Source organism: Vombatus ursinus, unplaced genomic scaffold, assembly GCF_900497805.2.
Source record: "Vombatus ursinus unplaced genomic scaffold, bare-nosed wombat genome assembly UNPS02014808.1, whole genome shotgun sequence".
Classification (NCBI taxonomy): domain Eukaryota; kingdom Metazoa; phylum Chordata; class Mammalia; order Diprotodontia; family Vombatidae; genus Vombatus; species Vombatus ursinus.
In genome coordinates, this window is record NW_020954586.1 from 3,297,815 (window position 1) to 3,317,036 (window position 19,222).

Here is a 19,222-nt window from a genome sequence, read left to right on the forward strand (position 1 = left end):
CCCGAAGGGAGACTCCGGGGGGGCCCGAAGGGAGACTCCGGGGGGGCAGGGGGAAGGGAGGAGCGAGAGGAGGAAAGGAAGAGGGGGAGGGGGCAAGGAGGAGCGGAGGGGAGAGGCAGGAAGGGAGAGGAGGCAGGAGAAGAAAGGGGAGGGGGTAAGCGAGGAGGAGGAGGGAGAAGGAAAAGGGGGAGGAGCGAAAGGTGGAGAGGAAGGGGAGAAAGGAAGGGGAGGTGGGAGGGAGGGAATTGAAGGAGGAGCCAGAAGGCAGAGGGGGAAAGAGGAAGGAGGGATGGGTAAGAGAGAGGAGAAGGGGGGCGGGGCGGGGAGCTGTGACTTGGAAAGAGGGAGAGAGGGAGGGAGAACTAGAATGAGCCCCTCCAACTACTGGGACTCCCGCCCCCCCCAAAACAACTCCTGGGCCCTGTTGCCCCCCCCCCCCTCCGGTATTTATATACTCTTATTGCATCTCAATGGGCTGAGGGAACCTGGGGAAGTCTGGAGTACCAATGGCCACCAAAGCCTTTGTTCTGTCCTGCAGCTGTGGCCGGGGAGCGGCAGGCCGGGGCGGGCGCTGGGGGACCGGGGCTGGTCCTCGCCCTGCTCTGCGCCCTCCTGCTGAGGCAGTCTTAGGGACAACTGGGGGAGCTCTGTCTCCGGAGTCGGGGGCCCTGGGTTCAGGTTTCTGTGACTACGTAACTATTGGGGTGACTTTGGACTAGTCGCTTCCCATTTAGGGAGAGCGCTCTGTTCCTCATCTATGTGTAAGGTGCTGCTGGCCTGGGCTCCCCACCCTCTGGGATCCCTGCCCGCCCCGATGATCCTGCTCACTTTGCCCAAGTCCCTTCCTCTTCCTCATTCCCGGGTAGAACGGTCGCCCTAGAGGTGGGAGGGACCCCAGAAGCTACTGAGTCCAACTTCCTCATTTCCCAGGTCCAGCTGAGATGACTTCTCCAAGGTCACTGAGGTACAAGTTGCCCAGCTGGGATTCGAAGCCCCTTGAGCGCAAAGATGGTTTCCTTTCTACCTATGTGCCCCATCAGCCAGTCCATAGACGTAGAGTCGGGACCTCGAGTGGTTGCTGAGTCTCCCTAGATTTGTAACTGACCCCATTACCTCCTTCAGGCAGACGAGGCCCCAAATGCTTCCCTCCTGCCTTGGGGTTCTAAGCAGGAGTGATGGATTCCAGCTTGAATGCTGAAGAGAGAGGGGCTGGTGCCATCTAACAGGCTGAGTTTTAAAGGACTTCTTTGCCTACTCTGTGTGAGTGGTAGGCAGGCTTCCATTTCCTCCAGTAGCCAGTACTGAAGAGGGAAAACTATTTTGTCTCTATAATCTGGGGCCCCCCAAAGCTACCGTAGGTTTAAGGCACTCTTTGGGTCAGCTTTCATTTAAAATCACATAATGTTTCTCTCCCTAGATCTAATAAAAGACACCCAAGTTTAAAGCAAAAGACATTTACTTAACAGTCTAGCAAAGAAAGGACAAGGAAAATGAACTCTCATCCATAGATCCTCTCATAGTATTGGTGGGTGAGGGAACACATATAGCAGAGAACTTGTGAGAAAGCATACATGCCTAGGGGACATAAAACCAAGACAAATCAAGTTCCTAGGGCTCCATCTCAACTGGAGCACTTTTCTGGATGGATGCATGCATGAATGAAAAGCATTCGTGAAGTGCTTATTATTACATGCTAAGCACTGGGGATCCAGTTACAATAACTAGATGCCTTCTAGAAGCTTACATTCTAATGGGGAGGTACAGTACATGGAGAGGGGAGGTGGCTAGGGAAGTGAATTATGGTCTCAGACATCTCAGGGATGGTGAGTAGAACAGGAGAGCAGTCAAGCCCTAGAAAAGAGTGTTGAGTTGGTTACAAAAGAGATGCAGAGGGAGTCCCAGAGTACAGTCAAGTGGCTTCTCTTCTCCAGGTTCTAGGTCTGGTTTTGGAGGGTGGAGGTGCAGCCCCCTGTGTTGAGATTTGCTGTTCTCCTCAAGTAGTCACCAGACTACTGTGGTGATAAGAGGAAGAGAAACAAACAAACCCCAACAACTCTGGATCTCAATTGGATTCAAATCCCGCACCTGCTATTTATCAACCTGAGTAACTTTGGAGAAGTCACTTGGCTTCTGCAAAGTGAAGAGTTTGGAATATTTGACCTCAAAAATCCCTTTCAGGGATAAATCCATGATCCCATATCTGAACTGTGGGTGGCGAGCATATTCATGATTGGGCTATTCTGCCATCTTCTGGTTCATCACTGCATTGTTATCTATTGATAGTTAAACTGGATTGCTCTCTACTGCATCTTGTGGTTCTGCTGGATAATAGCTGCAATGCAATCTCTTCCCTGTGGGGGAAGGATATATCAACTTTTTTAGCCCATATCAGCTTCCACTGGGGAGGCGTATATTGACTCTTTTAGACCATAGCCAGAGCAGCTATCTTGGCACTTTTGTGATTCAGACCCTGTCAGACAGCCAGGTGCACCTAGGCATTGCCCATCTTTTTAACTGTTTCTTACATTGGCTGCTTGAATTCAGTCTACTCCTTAAATTAGGCTAAGAAAATCCCTTTCAAACATTTTCAATCTACATGATGCCAATTGTGTTCCAAGTAAATCATCCCAGGAGTGATAACTTAGACAAAAAAGGATGAGGTGGGCAACATTTTTCCTACTTCCCTGCTATTGATGAAGTCATTGTCCTCCCTATATAGGAAGATTAAGCCACTCCAGCTATATGAGATCCTTTCTTCCTTTGACTGAGCATGGGCTCAACCCCCAAAGCTCATACTAAATCAAATCCACCCTGAAAAATCATAGAAGGTCAGAGCTGGAAGGGCCCTTTGAGGTCACAGAAGGTGAGAGTTGGATGGCATCATCTTGTTCAATCTCTCCCTGAACAGGAATCCTCTGCATCCACAAATGGTCATCCAGCCTTTGCTTGAAGACCTCCAAGGAGTGGGCACCCCCAGCTTTGTCTGTTCCATGTTTGGGTGGATAGAATTGTTAGGAACTTCCTTCTGATATCAAGCCTAAATTTGCCTCATTGAAACTTCAGCCTTTTGCTTCTAGTTTTTACCTCTGGAGTTACACAGTTCCACTACCAGTGAATTAATATGCTTGTCTTCTTATTGAATTTTTGGAGGGTCTTTTCCCATATTTTCTTTTTTGTTAAGTGTAAAGTGATACATCAGAGTGGTTTGAATTTGCATTTCTCTGATTATTAACAATTCTGAGCATTTTTGCAGGTGGTTATGAGGTCAAGGGATCATAAATTTATAACTGAAAGGGACCTCAGAAGCCATTTAGTTGAACCCCCTCGCTTTATAGAAGGGGAAACTGAGGCCTAGGTTAGTTAAGTGACTCACCCAAGGTCCCGCAGATTGTAAACTTCAGAGGTGGGATTTGAATCAGGGTCCTCTGACTCCAGTGCCAGTGGCCTGTTTATATCTTTTCACTTCTTCTCTATTAAGAGAATCTGGTTACATTGGTTTTATTTGTGTAAAATTCTTTCTTTTTACATTATCAAATTAGCCCATTTTGTCTTTTGTAATATTTCCATGCTGTGGCTGGTGACAAATTCATCCCCCATCCGCTCGTGTAAAGACTCTCTTTTCATTTTCTAGTGGTGTAGTTTCTTCTGCTTTGCTCATTTATCCATTTGGAGTTTATTGTAGTGTGTGGTGTAACACGCTCATCTAAACCCTTTTCATGTCAGACTGCTGCTCCATCTCCTCAGCTATTCTTGCTGAATAAAGACCTCTTTTCCCCAGTGCTCTTAGCTCACTCTATACTTATCTGACCTCCTGTCCCCCAAATAAGGTAACCAAAGTCCAAAGTCACACAGCTAGTAAGTAGCAGAGACAAGCTCTGAATTTGGATCCTTTGGCTTCAAGGCCGGTGCTTTCTGCTACCTCATGCCTATGTTTGGACTCAATTCCATTTAACTAGCATTTATGAAAGACTCTGTCCATGTCCAGTGGGCAGGGGCTGGTCTGCTCCTACAAGGGGTGAAAGGATATGTCCTGGTTGTCTTCCTTTCTCTAGCAGAGGTACCCAGCTCCATTTCTGCCGGCCTGCATTCCTGCGAACATCCCTGGGCCTAGGAGAGAATGCTTTGCTTTGGAGTGACTGAAGGAGGCAGCTCTGGATGGAGAGAGGGTGTTCTGGACTGAGATGTTTGGGAGTGAGGGGCTGCATGGTATTCAGAGGGTGCATTGAACTGGAGATGGTGAGCTAGATTGATGGAATGTCCACACCGGACTGGGAGAAGATGCTTAGGACTCTGGGCTGAGGCTGCTTGGCAGAGGCCCGGGCAGGAGGCATCACTGGTCCTGCCCAAGCTTCCCCCGCTCCCTTGCTGGGCACTTTGCTGCCCCAGGGGAGCCGAAGGCCAGTAATTTGATGCAGCTGACAGTTGGCAGCTGCAGGCCCTGCAACCGTGTGGCGGGGGAAGCGAGGGGGGCTGCCCGGGGAGAGCACAGTGAGCCAGAGCTTGTGACAGGTGTTTTCTGCCCCAGCCCCTTTGTCTGGGCCTGGGGCCTTTGTGGAGGGAGGGGCGTCCCAGAGCTCTTTTGTTGTCCTCCCGGCGGTAAGGGTGGGATGGGGAGGGTGAGGAGGGAGGGGAAGCCAATGCCACAGGCCCAGCCCAGCCCAGCCCAGCCCTTCCGTGGGTCAGTCGCCAGGCGGCCCATCTGCTCCTTTTCTGTAGTGAACCAAAGTGGGGAGGGAGAGCCAGGTGGATTCATTGTCTCAGACCGGACATAGGACCTGGCCTTCAGCCGGCCTCCCACCTCCCTCCTTCCCCAGAGCACTGAACCCACCGGGCTGGGACGTCTCTAAGGCAGGGAGGGCCCCCAACACACAACTTCCTCACTGGAAGGGAATTTCGAGGTCAAATAGTCTGTCCCTTTCATTTTACGGATGAAGAAACTAGGTAGTGACGAGCCCTCGGCTCGGTAGAGCAGCGCGGGGCCTGGAGTCCGAAAAACCTGAGTTCAAATCTTGCTTCAGACGCTTACTGGCTGTGTGACTTTGGACAAGTCACTTAGCCACTGTCTGCCTCAGTTTCCTCAATTGTAAAATGAGGACAACAATAACATCTGCCTCCCAGGGTTGTCGAAGGGAATGCAATGAGATAAGATTTGTAAAGCGCTTAGCCCAGCGCCTGGCACATAGCAGGCATTTAATAAATGCTTCTTCTCTTCCCCCCTTCCCCCATAAGTGTAAATGATATTTTGAGGCATCTGTGACAACTGTAATAGAATATGGAAAGATTTGTGATTCTATTGGTGACCAGGTCCCAGGTTCTGCTCCTACTGGTGGTTTGTGGCCTCAATTCCCAATTGAAGGAATTCCTAACATTTCAGTTAGAGGCTAGTGAAAAGAAAAATGTCATTTCCAAGTTCATGGTCTCCTTGGCCCCTTGCCTCCTGTTAAGAACCATTTTGGGGGACAGCAAAAAGCCTTCATGAACTTCCCGAACCCCTGTGAAGGACCCTGAGCTCCCCCATCTCCCCCTCTCCTCCCTGTAGTACAAATCAGGGCCAAGCCCTGATCCCCATCCCCCAGCCCCAATATAGCTATGGGACTCTGGGCAAGTCCCACAACCTCTATGAGCCTCAGTCTCCTCACCTGGAAAAAATGCATTATTTATTGGACAGAGTTGTTGTAGCCAGGGAAGGTATGTATGTGGGGTGGGCATTGCTGATACTATTTGGGATCCAGACTTGCATTTTCATCAGCTTAGGGCATTTCTCTTATGCAGACTCCCCCCACCAACGCAGGTAAAGAATCTCAAGTTCTCCCTGGGGGCCCAAGAGCTTACATGACTTGTTTAGGGTCACACGGTCATCATATGTCTGTACAATGAGAGAGGTAACTAGATGACCGCTTTCAGCTTCAAATCCATGATCTTATGCTCCTGAGGCCCAGAGAATTAAGTGACTGGTCCAGGGTCACAAAGCCAGGATGTGTCAGAAGCAGGACCTGACCTTACATCTTGCTGGCTGTCTATCCACTATGCCACACTGCTTCTTGAGGTATTATTATTCCCGTTTTACAGTTGAGGAAACTGAGGCTGATAGTGGTAAATCAATTTGCCTAGTGTCTCTTAACTCTTATGTTTTTGCTACCAAAGTCCTGGGGTTCTGTCAACTCTTTCAGCCTCAGAAACAGACTTTTACCAATGGGAATGACATGAAAGAAGAGGCATTAGTGTCTGCTTTGGCACTATACCCTGTGGACCATGGGACCTTTCAATCTGACTGGCAGCTAAGACTTGGCATGTGTGTTGTCTTTCGCATTAGAATGTGAGCCCCCTGAGGGCAGGTGTTGTTTTATCTTTCTATTTGAATCACCAGTACTTAGCATAGTGCTTGGCACACAGAAAGCACTTAAATGTTTTTTCATTTGTTCATTCATCCATATGTCTGCGACGAGATTCGAATTCATATCTTCTTGGCTCCAGGTCCAACACCCAGTTCATCAGGTGAGCCCTAAGGTCTCTTTCAGTGCTAATGATCTATCCAGGACTGACACCATCCTTGCCCTTTGGCAGGTTAGAATGTAGCTGGAGAGACAGATGGGGCTCACAGATCCCCATAATACAAAGTAGAATGTGGTAGATGCCACGGTGGAGGAACAACCAGAACTCTAATGGAGCCCGGGGAAGCAGAACTCTTCTGGCTCTGGGTTTCAGGAAAGGTTCCCTGGAGGAGATGGAACCTGAGGTAAGCCCTGAAGCTGGGTAGGACCTGGGGAAGCTGGTGTGTGTGTGTGTGTGTGTGTGTGTGTGTGTGTGTGTGTGTGTGTGAATGTTCCAAGAGGTGAGGGTATGATGAGCAGAGGCTAGGAAGTGGGAAATCCTAGGATGACTTAAGCAATGAATTAGTGAATGAAAATTGTTTATCAAGTGCTTGCTAAGAGCCAAGCATTGTGCTAGCTGTTGAGGATATGCACATAACATCAAAGACATTCCCTGCCCTCAAGGAGATTACATTCTTTAAAAAATTGTTTTTTATCCTGAACTTAAGAAACTGAGTAAAATGAGCATTTTCTTATACAAAGTAAATAGAAAAAGAGATTTGTACCTGAAACTGCAATCACTATACATACAACTTTCTTTGCCTTTAGAAGTGTAATAAATTCAACGTGTAACTTTCAAAGCTGTCCTGCTTGTCTGTGTTTCCTTCCGCCCTTCCTTCTTTTCTGTGCATTAATGATCTTCTTTTTATAATTTCTTTTCTTTTCTGAACTGTGGCGCACATTTTGAATGGGATGTTTTTGGGTTTTTGTTTTGTTTTGGTTGGGTTTTTTTTTTGCCTCTGTGGACTGAGAATCTCTCCTGACACTTAGAGAACCTTACAGAAAACTTCTCTCGGCTGGGACTCGTTTTTTTTCCTGAATTTCCCTCCGGCCATCTTGCTGGCTTACCAGAGTGCCTCAATCGCTTTGCTGTGGGCAGGGTCCTGAAAGTCAGCTCTGTTCACAGGATTGAATCCCTCTTTTCCCTGCCACTTTCAGGGCCCGGTTCTGGTCAGCTGCCAGCCATTTGAAAGTACTGCTGCTGAGGATGGGAATTTGTTCGCTTGGTCGCTTTTGATGCTGCTGATCAAGGTGCTTAGAGCACCTTCAGTCCCTTCATTTTGGCTTCTGATTGGAGCTGGATTCGGATACTCGGCTGGACTTCTCAGTGAAGGCAGAGCTTACTCCCGTGTGAGGTCACAGCCACCTTTGTCACCTGAAAGTAGCAGGAAATCCAGGGCACAACTTTCATTCCTGTCATTGCCTGGGCCCCCTTTCCTCACCCTTGAAGCGATGTGCAGTGGAAGGAAATGACCACTATGTGCCAGGCACTGCACCAACCACTTGATGAATATTATCCTGTTTGATCTTCAAAGAAACTCTGGGAGGTAAATGCTATCATTTATAGTCAAGGAAACTGAGGCAGACAGAGGTTAAGTGACTTGCCCAGGGTCACAGAGTTAGTAAGTGTTTGAGGCTAGATTCAAACTCGAGTCTTCCTGCCTCCAGGTTCACTGCCTCTAGTGTCTGGAATGATTCTTTGGCTGAAGAGCCTGAGGCTTGTGCTGTAAAGACTGAATTAACTTCTCTTCACTTTTTCTTCCCTTTCACAGAAAGAGAGGAAAGACAGCCCTTGGAGGAGTCAGGCAGGTATTGAGGAATTGCTCCCTCACCCCAAAGAGACTCAGGAATAGGGAGATGGCCCAGGCCATCTTGCTGTCTCTTAGTTAGTGCTTCCTGACTGTCCTTGGCTCACAGTTATCCTTAGGGCACCTCACAATTCTAGCCACTCTGGACAGTAACAGCAGCCCACCCCTACCTCAGGAGGAGGCAGGCACACTGCTCACCCTAGCCAACCTGCATAGCACCAGATGGACAAAGAATTCTCTTCTTCTGGTTTCCCAGAATTCTCCCCCCAATACACACGTAGTCCCAGAAAGCCAAGTTCAAATGATGTCATCAACTGGTGAACCCTGGGATGGTGGATGGTGTCTGCTTGAATCTCTCATCTCCATAGCAACATTATCTGGGCTGAGAGCCCAGGAACTCAGGGCTAAACAAGGAAGAGGCTGTGTTATTGGATTACAAAGTGGAAAGTGGAAAAATCATAATCCTCTGGAATACAGTGGAGTCCAGACACAAAAAGACTAGTTCACAAACTAAGAAACAAGCAGAGGAAAGATGAGTGGATAGATGGGAAGACAGAAGGGTAGAGAAATGGATACAGATAGATACTTGGAAGAATAGACAGATGAATAGATAAATGGAGATCAATAGAGATGGATAGATAGAAAGATGGGTAGAAGGATGGCTAGATAGATATAGATAGTGAAGGATAGATAGATAGAAACAGAGATAGATGGATAGATATAGACAGACAGATGGATAGATAGAAGGATGGATAGAGATGGAAGCTGAGACAGATGGATATAGATAGCATGATAGATGGATAGAGATGGGCAGAAGGATAGAGATAGACAGGTTAGATAGACAGATGGATAGACAGATATAGCAGGATAGATAGATAGATAGACAGAAGGACAGATAGGCAGCCAGCTTTTACATGGTGCTATAAGCTTTACAGAGTGTTTGGCATCCATTATCTTATTCAGTCCTCATGATAACCTTGTCAGGTATTTAGTCATTAATAGGAATAATGGTCACTATTCATCACTCAAAAAGAACAGATACAACCACAGTAATATTCTATAACAGCCCATTTCAGCATACAGAACACCCCTACCCCCTTAACTCTCATACTCATTTAACCAGTGGGGGTGGGAAAGGAGTCTAGAGATAATATTTTGCAAGGCTTATCTTTTTAACTGGCAGGGGAGATGCAGACACACTAGGTCAGTCTCTTTCAGCAGTAGAAGCAGCCACAGCATCATTGCTCCCTTAGCTCTGGGACTCTGGAGAGTTGGCAGAGGGCAGAGACAACAATTAACATGAGGAAGCCCTATCAGAGAAGTGGCTGATCACTCTACCTTTGTGAAATCACTTTTAGAGGGAAGTATCTGCACTTGACCAATACAGCAATGTCATTCATGCTGATCCATCTGCTTTCTGGACCTTGCTTAACTTGACACAGGCTTTCTGACCTCAAACAGAGGGGCAAGGGTCCTCCTTGGTTCAGCTCCACATTTCCTAGCAAAGGCTGATACCTGTGGTAGAAATAATAAAGAGTATGGGAGGACAGAGAAATAACCAAGATACATTATAAGTCCTCAGATCTGTCTGAATGGACACGATAAGACAAGCCTGGGGATATTTCCCCATTAATAGCTCAGCAGGACAAATTATTGGAGATGAACAGAGCTGATGCTAAACAGTGAGTGAATTTCCTTGGCCAATATCTTCTGACAGTCCCCCTCCTTTAAGCCTGGTAAGTTTCTTGAAGGTGATGGAGTGAGATGATCACAGGACACATTATGGTCCTGTCCCTAAATTCCTTTAACTCAACTGAGGCAAATGGAGCTTCATCACCATAAACTGATCTGTCTGGTAATTGGCATAGAGCTGTGATTGTGACATCAAGGGTAGAAAATGGAAGTAAGAGCAAGCCAGAACCCAGGAGCTCTTCCTCTGGAGTGGTCCTGAAAAGTCACCATCAATTCTTGATGAAAGCATTCATGGAAAAGCAGATGCCTTTGGTGCTTATGCTATGTAGCCTGGAGTGCACCACACTCCCTTACCATCTTTTATTTTTTTTTTATAATCCTTATAGGAAATAGTTTCAACGTACAGGAAAAAAGGAGTTAAAATTAAGAGGCTGGTTTGTCACACAGCAAGTTAAAAAAAAAAGTAGGAATAGTAACAGCCACATTGTGCTATGGCTAACTTTCATAGACTTGGCTTTTCTCAGCAATGCAAGGATCTAAGATAACTCCAAAAGACTCATGATGGAAAATGCTATCCACATCCAAAGAAAGAGCTATGGAGTTCAAATGCAGATTGAAGCACACTATTTGCTCTCTCTCTCTCTCTCTTTTGTCGTTTTGTTTCTTCTTTCCCATGGTTTTTCTCTGTGGTTCTAATTCTTCTTTACAGCATGACTAATGTGAAAATATGTTTAATAGGAATGTACATGTAGAGTCTGTATCAGATGGCACACCTCTTGAGAAAGGGGAGAAAATTTAAAACTCAAAACTTATGGAAGTGAATGTTGAAACCTAAAAATAAATAAACAAATTTTTTAAAAAGTAGAAGCAGCAATAAAAGAAAATGGCATTCAGATTAGAAAAAAATGAAAGTCAGACAAGGACACTATATAATGATAAAAAGATAAATTAACAAGTGTTTAGCATTTCTTAGTTAATACCTACCAAGCAATTTGACAGTTAATAAAAAAAATTAAAGAGAAGAATAAAGAAAAATGAAATGAGAGTAGGAAACCATTCTATTATTAGAATGTTTATCTTTTCAATATCAGAATCAATTCCTGGCCACCAGATGTAGCTTCTAGTCGATGCTTCCAGGCTGCTTATAGAATACTCAAGAAAATACAATGATTACATTCTGGATTAACAAAGCAATTTCCCTAAAGGACATCATTTGGGAGGAGAGTGTCTGTAAAGGCTTGCATGTCTCTTGAAATATCTCTCTAAGACACCTCTCCACACCCAGTTCAATACAGAGACCAGTGTGGGGTCTTGGCCATTAATCATACAAATCGGTCATCTTTCAGTCATGGCTGAGCAGGGCAAGTCTACTGACATCTACATTTCCCACGGAGGTGGTGAAATATGTTTTGTGACCTACAATGACTCAAGGAGTCGGGATTCAACATTGCTATTCCAGAGCTGCCATTTTGGTGCAGACAAAGGTATTGTCATCAGCAGGACTCCAGTCTTTCATACATAATGACATATTAATCATAAGATCATGGACCTTAAAAGTTGAAGAAGCCCTCAGAGGCCATCTAGTGCAACACCTTCATTTTACAGATGAAGAAACTGAGGGCTAGACAGGTGAAGGGACTTGCCTCTAGTCACATGTGTAAGTAGAGGAGCCAGGCTTGAATCAAGGCCCTTTGATTCCAAATCTAACACTCGCTCCAGAGTCCCAAAGATGCTCATGATTATTACAGATTGTAATCTGGCCCAGCTGCCAGAGCGATACCAAATACGGGGCAATCAGGGCTTTGCCACGGGGTGAGAAATCTGGAGGGTGCACGCATAGTAGGTGCTTCAGAACCATTTGTTGATACCTCAGTTGGGGAAGGGGACCCCGAATTCCTATGAGCTAGGTCTCCTCTAACTCTTGCGAGTTACCTTAAGCCTTCAGCCACTAAAGTAATTCCCTCTCCTACTGCGTTATTGGCGTCTTTGTTCTCACATTCCAGTCATTTCCAGGAATAACTCCCCTTCCTCCTCTACCCCACTACAGTTCTCCAGGATTCACTAGTCCCCTGTAACGAAGAAAAACACGCAAGCAAAGATGACCAACATAGTCGTTCCATCAGATGGAGTATTCAGCATCCTGTCTCCTAGCCCCCCGCCCTTCCATGAGAGGATGGGGACGTTTTTCACTCTCTCCTCTTTCTGTAATTTTTCCACTTCTGAATTGCAGAGGTGAGCGCATGGTACTTTCTGGGCTGCTGCTGACTGTCCTGCCGGTGGAGAAGGCACCTGAGACTCCTGGGGGAGTGACGGGGGAGGGGCGCTTCGGCTGCCCGGTGAGCAGCTCTGTTCTGCAGGGGACATTGCTCTTGAGTTGTGAGTGCAGGTTACCCAGAATGTATTTGTATGCACTTTTGTCTCCCCCATTAGAATGTGAGCTCCTTGAGGGCAGGGATTATTTTTGCCTTTGTTTGAACCCCCAGTACTTAGCGCAATGCCTGGCATGCAGTAGGTGCTTAATATATGCTTGTCGACTTGGGCATTTACTTCTCTTTTCTGAGCTTCGGTTTCCTTACCTGTCAAAGGAAGGATTGGCCTAGCTGACCTCTTTTGTTGTTGTTTGGTCATTTTTCAGTCACGTCTGACTCTTCGTGACCTCATTTTCTCGGCAAAGACACTGGAGTGGTTTGCCATTTCCTTCTCCAGTTCACTTGACAGATGAGGAAACTGAGGCAAACAGGGTTAAATGAGTTGCCCAGGGTCAAACAGCCAGTAAGTGTCTGAGGCTAGATTTGAACTCAGGAAGATGAGTCTTCCTGACTTCAGGCCTGGCGCTCTGTGCACCATGGCGCCCCCTAGCTGCCTTAGAGTTGATCCCCAGTTTCCCTTTTATCTCCAATACACATGATTCTCTGAATAGACTATAATCCAGGGTTCTTTCCAATGGACCTACGGCTGCCCAAGAGGTAGGGTAAGCCCAAGTACTGTGCCTGGACTCAAAATACCTGGGTTTGAGTCCAGCCTTTGGCACTAAGTAGTTGTGGAATCCTGGACACGTGACTGCCGTGTAGGCCTCAGTTTCTTCTTCAGTAAAATGAGGAGGGTGATGGTGCTTACATTTCCCCTCCTGTCTTTGGGAACAAGACCTGTCACAACACTCCTCCATTTAGCATTGTTACAGCAGGAGCCTCATTCTAGAGAGGGGCTCTTTATCTGGGGGGTCTGTGAAGCCGGATGGGAAAACAGTTACGTCATTATACCTTTGCAATCTTCCGTGCTCATGTACGTGATCCTGAGAAGGGGCCCACAGGCTTCACCAGACGGCTCCCGAGGGTCCCAGGACCCGTGCATCAGTCTCCATGGCAGGATGGGTTAAGGGCGGGTAGCGGGAAGGGCATCAGACATGAAAGCAGAAGGACCTTGAACGCTGCCTTAGACAGTTTTCTAGCTGTGTGGTCTTAGGTGAATCAGCTCCCCATTCTTTGCCTCAGTTTGCTCAGCTGTAAAGTGGGGGAAGTTAGACCAAAGGTCCCTCTTGGCTCCAAATTGAGGAGGATGTGACATAGGGCTCTTCCAGCCCTGACGTTCGTTCTCTGTGGCTACAGGCAGTTTCCCCCTGTCACTGCCTCCCCCTCCCTAGCCTCAGCCTCTGGGGACTCACTAGCTGCCATTTGTCCCTGAGGTCCAACGGCCCTGTTCAAAGGGCCCTTGGGTAAGTGGATTGTTCTGCAGCCTTCCGAGCTTTGATCTGGCCAGGAACTCTTCCAAGGGGCCTCGACCTGGAAACACAACTCTCAGTCCTACCGGGTACGAGTAAACACCATAAACCAGGCAGGCCCCTCCATCTGTGCCGAGGAGGTGCCAGAGACAGTCTGGTAGCCACCCATCACTTAGTGAAGACACGAAGGGCCGGCCGCCTGGGAAGGTGTTTGTTTGCTTTGGGGCAAAATTGTGCCCTTTGGGCCTAGGCACCCACATCTGATCAAGACTTCAAGGAGAGAGAGAGGGATGTGGTGGGAAGAGGCTGGATTTGGCGTGCAGGGGCTCCAGGCTCAGATCCCTACATCCCACCTGGTGATCTGGGGCCAGGCCTCGGGCCCTTCCTGCTTTAGCTCTGTGCTCCTATGACCTCCTGGCCCTCAGTTATAAAGTTAGAGGGGGCTTCCAAGTCCTGGGAGCCGAAGAAAGCGCTTGCATCTTGCCTATGTGGGTGCTTCCCCCCCTGACCTGGTTCCCAACCCCCCTCTCTAGGGCTGAACAGGCAGACTTTGGCCAAAATCTCCAGCCCCATTCGCCTCCCACCCCGCTCCTCAGTGGTGGGCCTCTGTGAGCCGAGGTAGGCCGGCCCTTGGACAAGAGGCCCCCAGTCCTCTAGGGGCCTGTCCCTGAAGCTGTCCTAGCTCAGTAGGACCTCCTGGAACTCATGCCCTGGGAAAGAGCCCTATAGAAAGATCTAATCTCTCTTTTCCAGGATAGCCTTCCAGGTTCTGGAGGACAGCCATGATGGCCCCTGGGCCTTCCCTTCTGCAGCCCCAGTTCCTTCAGCTGATTCTTCTGTGACCTGGACTCAAGGCCCGTCATCCTGTCATCATCACTGCCTTCCTCTTTGTCTTATCAACATCCTTTCTAAAATGCACTGACAATAATACTCCAGGGATGTGGTAAACTGAGGGACTGTCTCCTCTTCATTCCTGGAATCAATGCAGCCTCCTCTAATAATCCAGCCTCAAATCATCTTGCCTTCCATATTGTACTATGTATTACATCATACTGAGCTGGCAGGCCACTAGTACCCCAGGCTCTTTTTCCAGACAAACTGGTAGGTAGCCCCAGCTCCCCAGGCTTGGGCCCAAGTTCCTGATCCCAAGGGTCAGATTTTCTCCTCATCTCCACTGAATTCCATCTTGGCCAATGCAGCTCCATTTTTTATCCTATCAAAATCTTTCTGGCATCCCAGCTGTCATCGAGCTTTGCTAGCTTTGCCGCCCAGCCTGGTGTCCTCTGTGAACTCGAGGAGCAGGCCATGCAGGCCTTTATCCAGAGGACTGTGAGTGTTCACTCAGCACAGGGCCAAGCAGAGGGCCCGGGGCTCCTCACCATCAAACTGGGTCACGTCCCCATTTTGCCCCGTTTTCCTCACGGATGATGAGAGACTTGGCAAAACCTTTTATTGGGCTAAACGACCAGGTTAATACACTGTATGGGAGGAGTCCCCAGCTTTCTTATGGGTCCAGTGCCAGGGGACTGTTTTTTTTTAAATTAAGGTTGCTTTCAAGAACATTCCCCATCAGGGCAGCTAGATGGCGCAGTAGATAGAGCTCTGGCCTTGGAGTCAGGAGGACCTGTGTTCAAATCCGTCCTCAGACACATGACACTTACTAGCTGTGTGACCCTGGGCAAGTCACTTAAGCCTGATCGCCTCACCAAAAAGCATAAAAAAAAAACAACTGCCAATCACGTTTGCAGGGGAGTAGGTTGGTTTGTTTGTTTGATCTCAATTCTAGCTCCTGCGTGGTTAATCGCCCATTTCACTCGTTCCTTTCTGGGCTGCTTTGTGGTGGATGTGCTGTCACAGACCCAAGAAAATGAGACAAACAAAAATATATTTACTTTATTTAGCCAATTTTCTAAAAGGCAAAAAAGTCATAAAAAGTAGCCACGAACAGTGAACTCAGAATCCTCGCAGGATCAAGCTGCTTGTCCACAAAGACTCTGAAACAAGGCATCACACGGAGCTGAAATTAGGACCAATGCACACTTTGGGAAACCTCGGACACAGGCTCAGCTTTCAAAGGCGGCGGACGTCCCCTGACAGCCGGCTCCACGTGTACACCCGGCTGTCTGTCCGTCCGCTTCACAGAAAAAGAGGCCGGGCTTAATTACTGATACTAGAGAAAGACAGCCACGAAATGACCTGAAGAGCTCCGATCACTGACACTTTGTTAAAGCAGGTAGGCAAAGACGGTCCCTGTCTGGATGAGATGATACAAAAACACAGACGAGAAACAAACCCCTCTGGAAAGCGCGTGCGTGCGCGTGTGTGTGTACCGTGCAGTCTCAGAGCGCTAACCGCCATCCCACTTGAGAGGGAGTCACGGAAAAGCTGCTGAAATCCCAAGGCGAGCCCTGCCTCAGGCTTAAAGGATAGGAATATTTTTTAGATTCACTTAGAACTGCAGTTTTCCAGGTCTGATCTGGCAGCTGACGGGTTTTGTTTTCAAGACTAAAGTGAATTTACTGTAGAGAGCCTTGAAAAAAACAAAACCACTTAATGGTCTTCATAATCATGAAGGCAGGTTTGTTTTTTTTTAACTTAAAGGCCATGGAGGAGAAAAGAACACAAAACTCCTTCCTCCTCTGTTTCTTCACACCAGAGTCCGATTTAAAATGAACTGTCTTATCAATGATCATTTCCCACCCAACACAAGCAGATAGCACTGGTTTTCCAAACTATCTAACTTCCCAGATAATCTCCAGGTTTTGCAGAGTATCCATCAAACAGCTGGGTCTCCCTAGGCCTCCTCAAGGCCAGAACAACCTGCAGCCTCAAAAGGCATTAGGTCTGACATCGGGCCTAGGAACCAGGGCGGGGGACCTGCCAGGGCCGGCCAGGCCAGTGTGCAAACGGGGCATTGCCCGTCACGTCCCGGCACCCGGGGTCACAGCACAAAGGCTCTAGAGGATTTTGGTTCCACGGTACTTCAGTAATTAATTCTCAGCATCAGCAGGTTCTGCAGGGTCAAGTACGTGAAGGGAACGGCTGACTGACAAGAACGAGAGGCTGAAGAATGATGACCATACTCTTGGAGCACGGTGACGGAGTAACAGTAACAACAACAATACCAACAACTGATTTGGGGACTAGGGATGGGGGAGACCAGTCAGCATAAAGTGGGCTCAGTGTGGGGCTGGGGCGAGCCCCAAGCCATCAGCTGGCCCCTGGCTGGAGGGTCTCTCCTGTGCTGCCTGCATCCCACCGTAACAGTTGACCCTGCCAGAGCTGGATCAAGAACACTTCCATACATGTCCATGACTGGGTGAGGCCGCCTGAGACTTTATCTCCTGTAACATATCATACACCATCGCCTTCACTAAAAGTGTGAACAAGCATCTCACCAGACTCATCACAAATCTCATCTTTTTTTGTTTGTCTGTCTATTACAATGCTTTCCCTGGCAGCCGCAGACCCCAGAGCCACCCCCCGGTCCTCTATCAGGCCACTGAGGCCTGGGCAGTTGTCAGAAAGGTGAGAAGGGGCCTGATTTGCTCTCTGGCTTCCCTATTTTTTTTAAACTTTTTTTTTTTTTTTTACTATGACTAAATTATAATTTAGATAGAAAGAAGCTCAATAAATAAGACAGAATTGGGGGCTGGACATTTTGACAGCCCGAAACAATTTTCTTGAATATTAACAACTTAATTTTTACATAGCAAGCTTTGAATGACCTCCCATTGGGTCTTCAACATGTCCTCTGAGGGGAATCCCCAGAAACTCTCCCCGGATACAGGGGTCACACATTCAACTGGGAAAAGACGGCTGTGTGCGACGTGCGCACGGTGACCTCGTGGGAGCAGTGCCGTCCACTCTGCAGAGCTCCTGTCCATCTGCTGAATTAAAGGTGGAACACCTGAAGCCCCTCTCTTCCCTTAGCCTACACACAGTGCAGTGAATCTCACCAGTTCTTACACTGATTCCTTCAGACAAGCGTCCTTTTTTCTAAAACAAAAAAGTTGACATGAATAAGTTACTTCACTCAGACCAAGCTTCAAGCTGTCTGAACAGTCCCTAGAGCATTTTCGGCCGCGGCCCCCTGGCCAGCAGGCGCCCGGGGTGCTCACGTGCGGCTAGGTCGCCTCTTTGGTCCCTCGGGGTGTGGGCCGGACGCCCTTCTCGCCCTGGGTTTCCATCATTTCGCTGAGTTCCATTGTTGGAAGGTCCTCGTCATACGGCCCATCGACGCGCTCTCTCTGGCTGTCCTCGCAGTCGGGGCACATCTGGAAAGGACAGAAGGGGACAGGGCTGGTGAGCAGGCAGACATTTGCTAAGTTCATGAGAGAAAACATGCCATCGTGGGCGTCTGCCCGGGAGAGGCTACGCTTCTGGGGCTCCTGGCCCAGCCCCGCAGGACTCATCCTGGGCCCTCACATCCGGGCCAGACCTGAGCACGCGGCCGGCTCAGCCACCCATCGAGCTAGGCTCCCGGCCTTTTCCCTCCAGATTCTGACCTTGGCTTTGCCCTGGAGGAGCTGCAGCACCCACTCTGGCCCCATCCTTCAGCTGGGTCTAACTTCCTGTCGGTACAGTGGGATACTCCACCTGACCTCACTAGCCTGGCCTGAGTGTAGTTGTGGGGACGCTGCGCCTCACCCTACCCGACCTGGCCTTGACCCGTTGCAGACGGCTTTGCAAAGGGACAGACTGCACACCCCACAAATGTGTGCTCACAACGTGTGGGAGACTTCAGACACAGACCCAGGTTCTGGCCTCAGAGACCTCCCACGCGCAGGGAGATGAGATGGAGACACAAGTGTCTCCAACACAGGGCTGGATGTGGCAACTGTCTTGTACACACGCACACATGCATGCACACTCACACACAGGCACACATGCATATTCACATGCACACACATACACACAGACACACAGATGCACACGCACGCACGCACGCACACACACACACACACACACACACACACACTAAGAGAAGGAAAGGCAGATGACCAGGACGCCTGAGTCAGGCCTAGCAGGATCGGGGCTGAGACACAATACCAGGAGCCAAGGCTGGCACCGGACAGAAAGATGCCTGGGTGTCAGGCCTAGCTTTCCCAGCACCCGCTGAGGGCCCGGTCCTGGGGGCAGAGCCCACGCTCGAGGGCCTGAGGAGAGAGGCGTCCTCGCCTCGCCTGCTGCCGGAGCACGGCTGGGCCTGGCCAAAGTCCTGCCTTCTCCTTCTCTCATTACTGTCTGGTGAGAGTCCTGTGCCCTATGCCCAGTTAGATGGGCCTCAGCACCCCCCGTCCTCTGCCTGGTCAGACCTCATGTGAAGTCCTGCAGACCCCACTTCAGGAATGACACGGACACGCTGCAGCACGTCTGGAGAAGTGACCAGCATCACAAAGGGCCTGGAGAAAATGCCGCACAATTGGGCTGCACAGACGTGGCTAAGCTTCCAAGGGCCATTAAAGAACCTTTGAAGCCTCACTCCAGATGTCACCCAGAAGGGGATCAGACATTGTCCTGCGTGGCCCCTGGGGGCCAAGGGCAACAGCTAACTGCTGGGGCTACCCCATAAGGTAGTGAGCTGCCCATCACTGGAGGTACTTAAGAGGAGGCGGGATTCCTGCTCGGGT

At 48.7% G+C, this 19,222-nt stretch overlaps 1 protein-coding gene across 2 annotated transcripts in view; it reads right to left on the reverse strand.

Moving 5' to 3' along the window:
* Positions 1-15,467: 15,467 nt before the first annotated feature.
* The window catches only part of PER2 (period circadian regulator 2), a 61,324-nt gene continuing 57,569 nt past the window's right edge, over positions 15,468-19,222 (reverse strand). For both annotated transcript variants that reach the window (XM_027875261.1, XM_027875260.1), the window contains exon 24: positions 15,468-17,866. In XM_027875261.1, the coding sequence (XP_027731062.1) occupies positions 17,717-17,866 (150 nt within the window). In that variant the 3' untranslated portion in view covers positions 15,468-17,716. The remainder of the gene's footprint in view (positions 17,867-19,222) is intronic.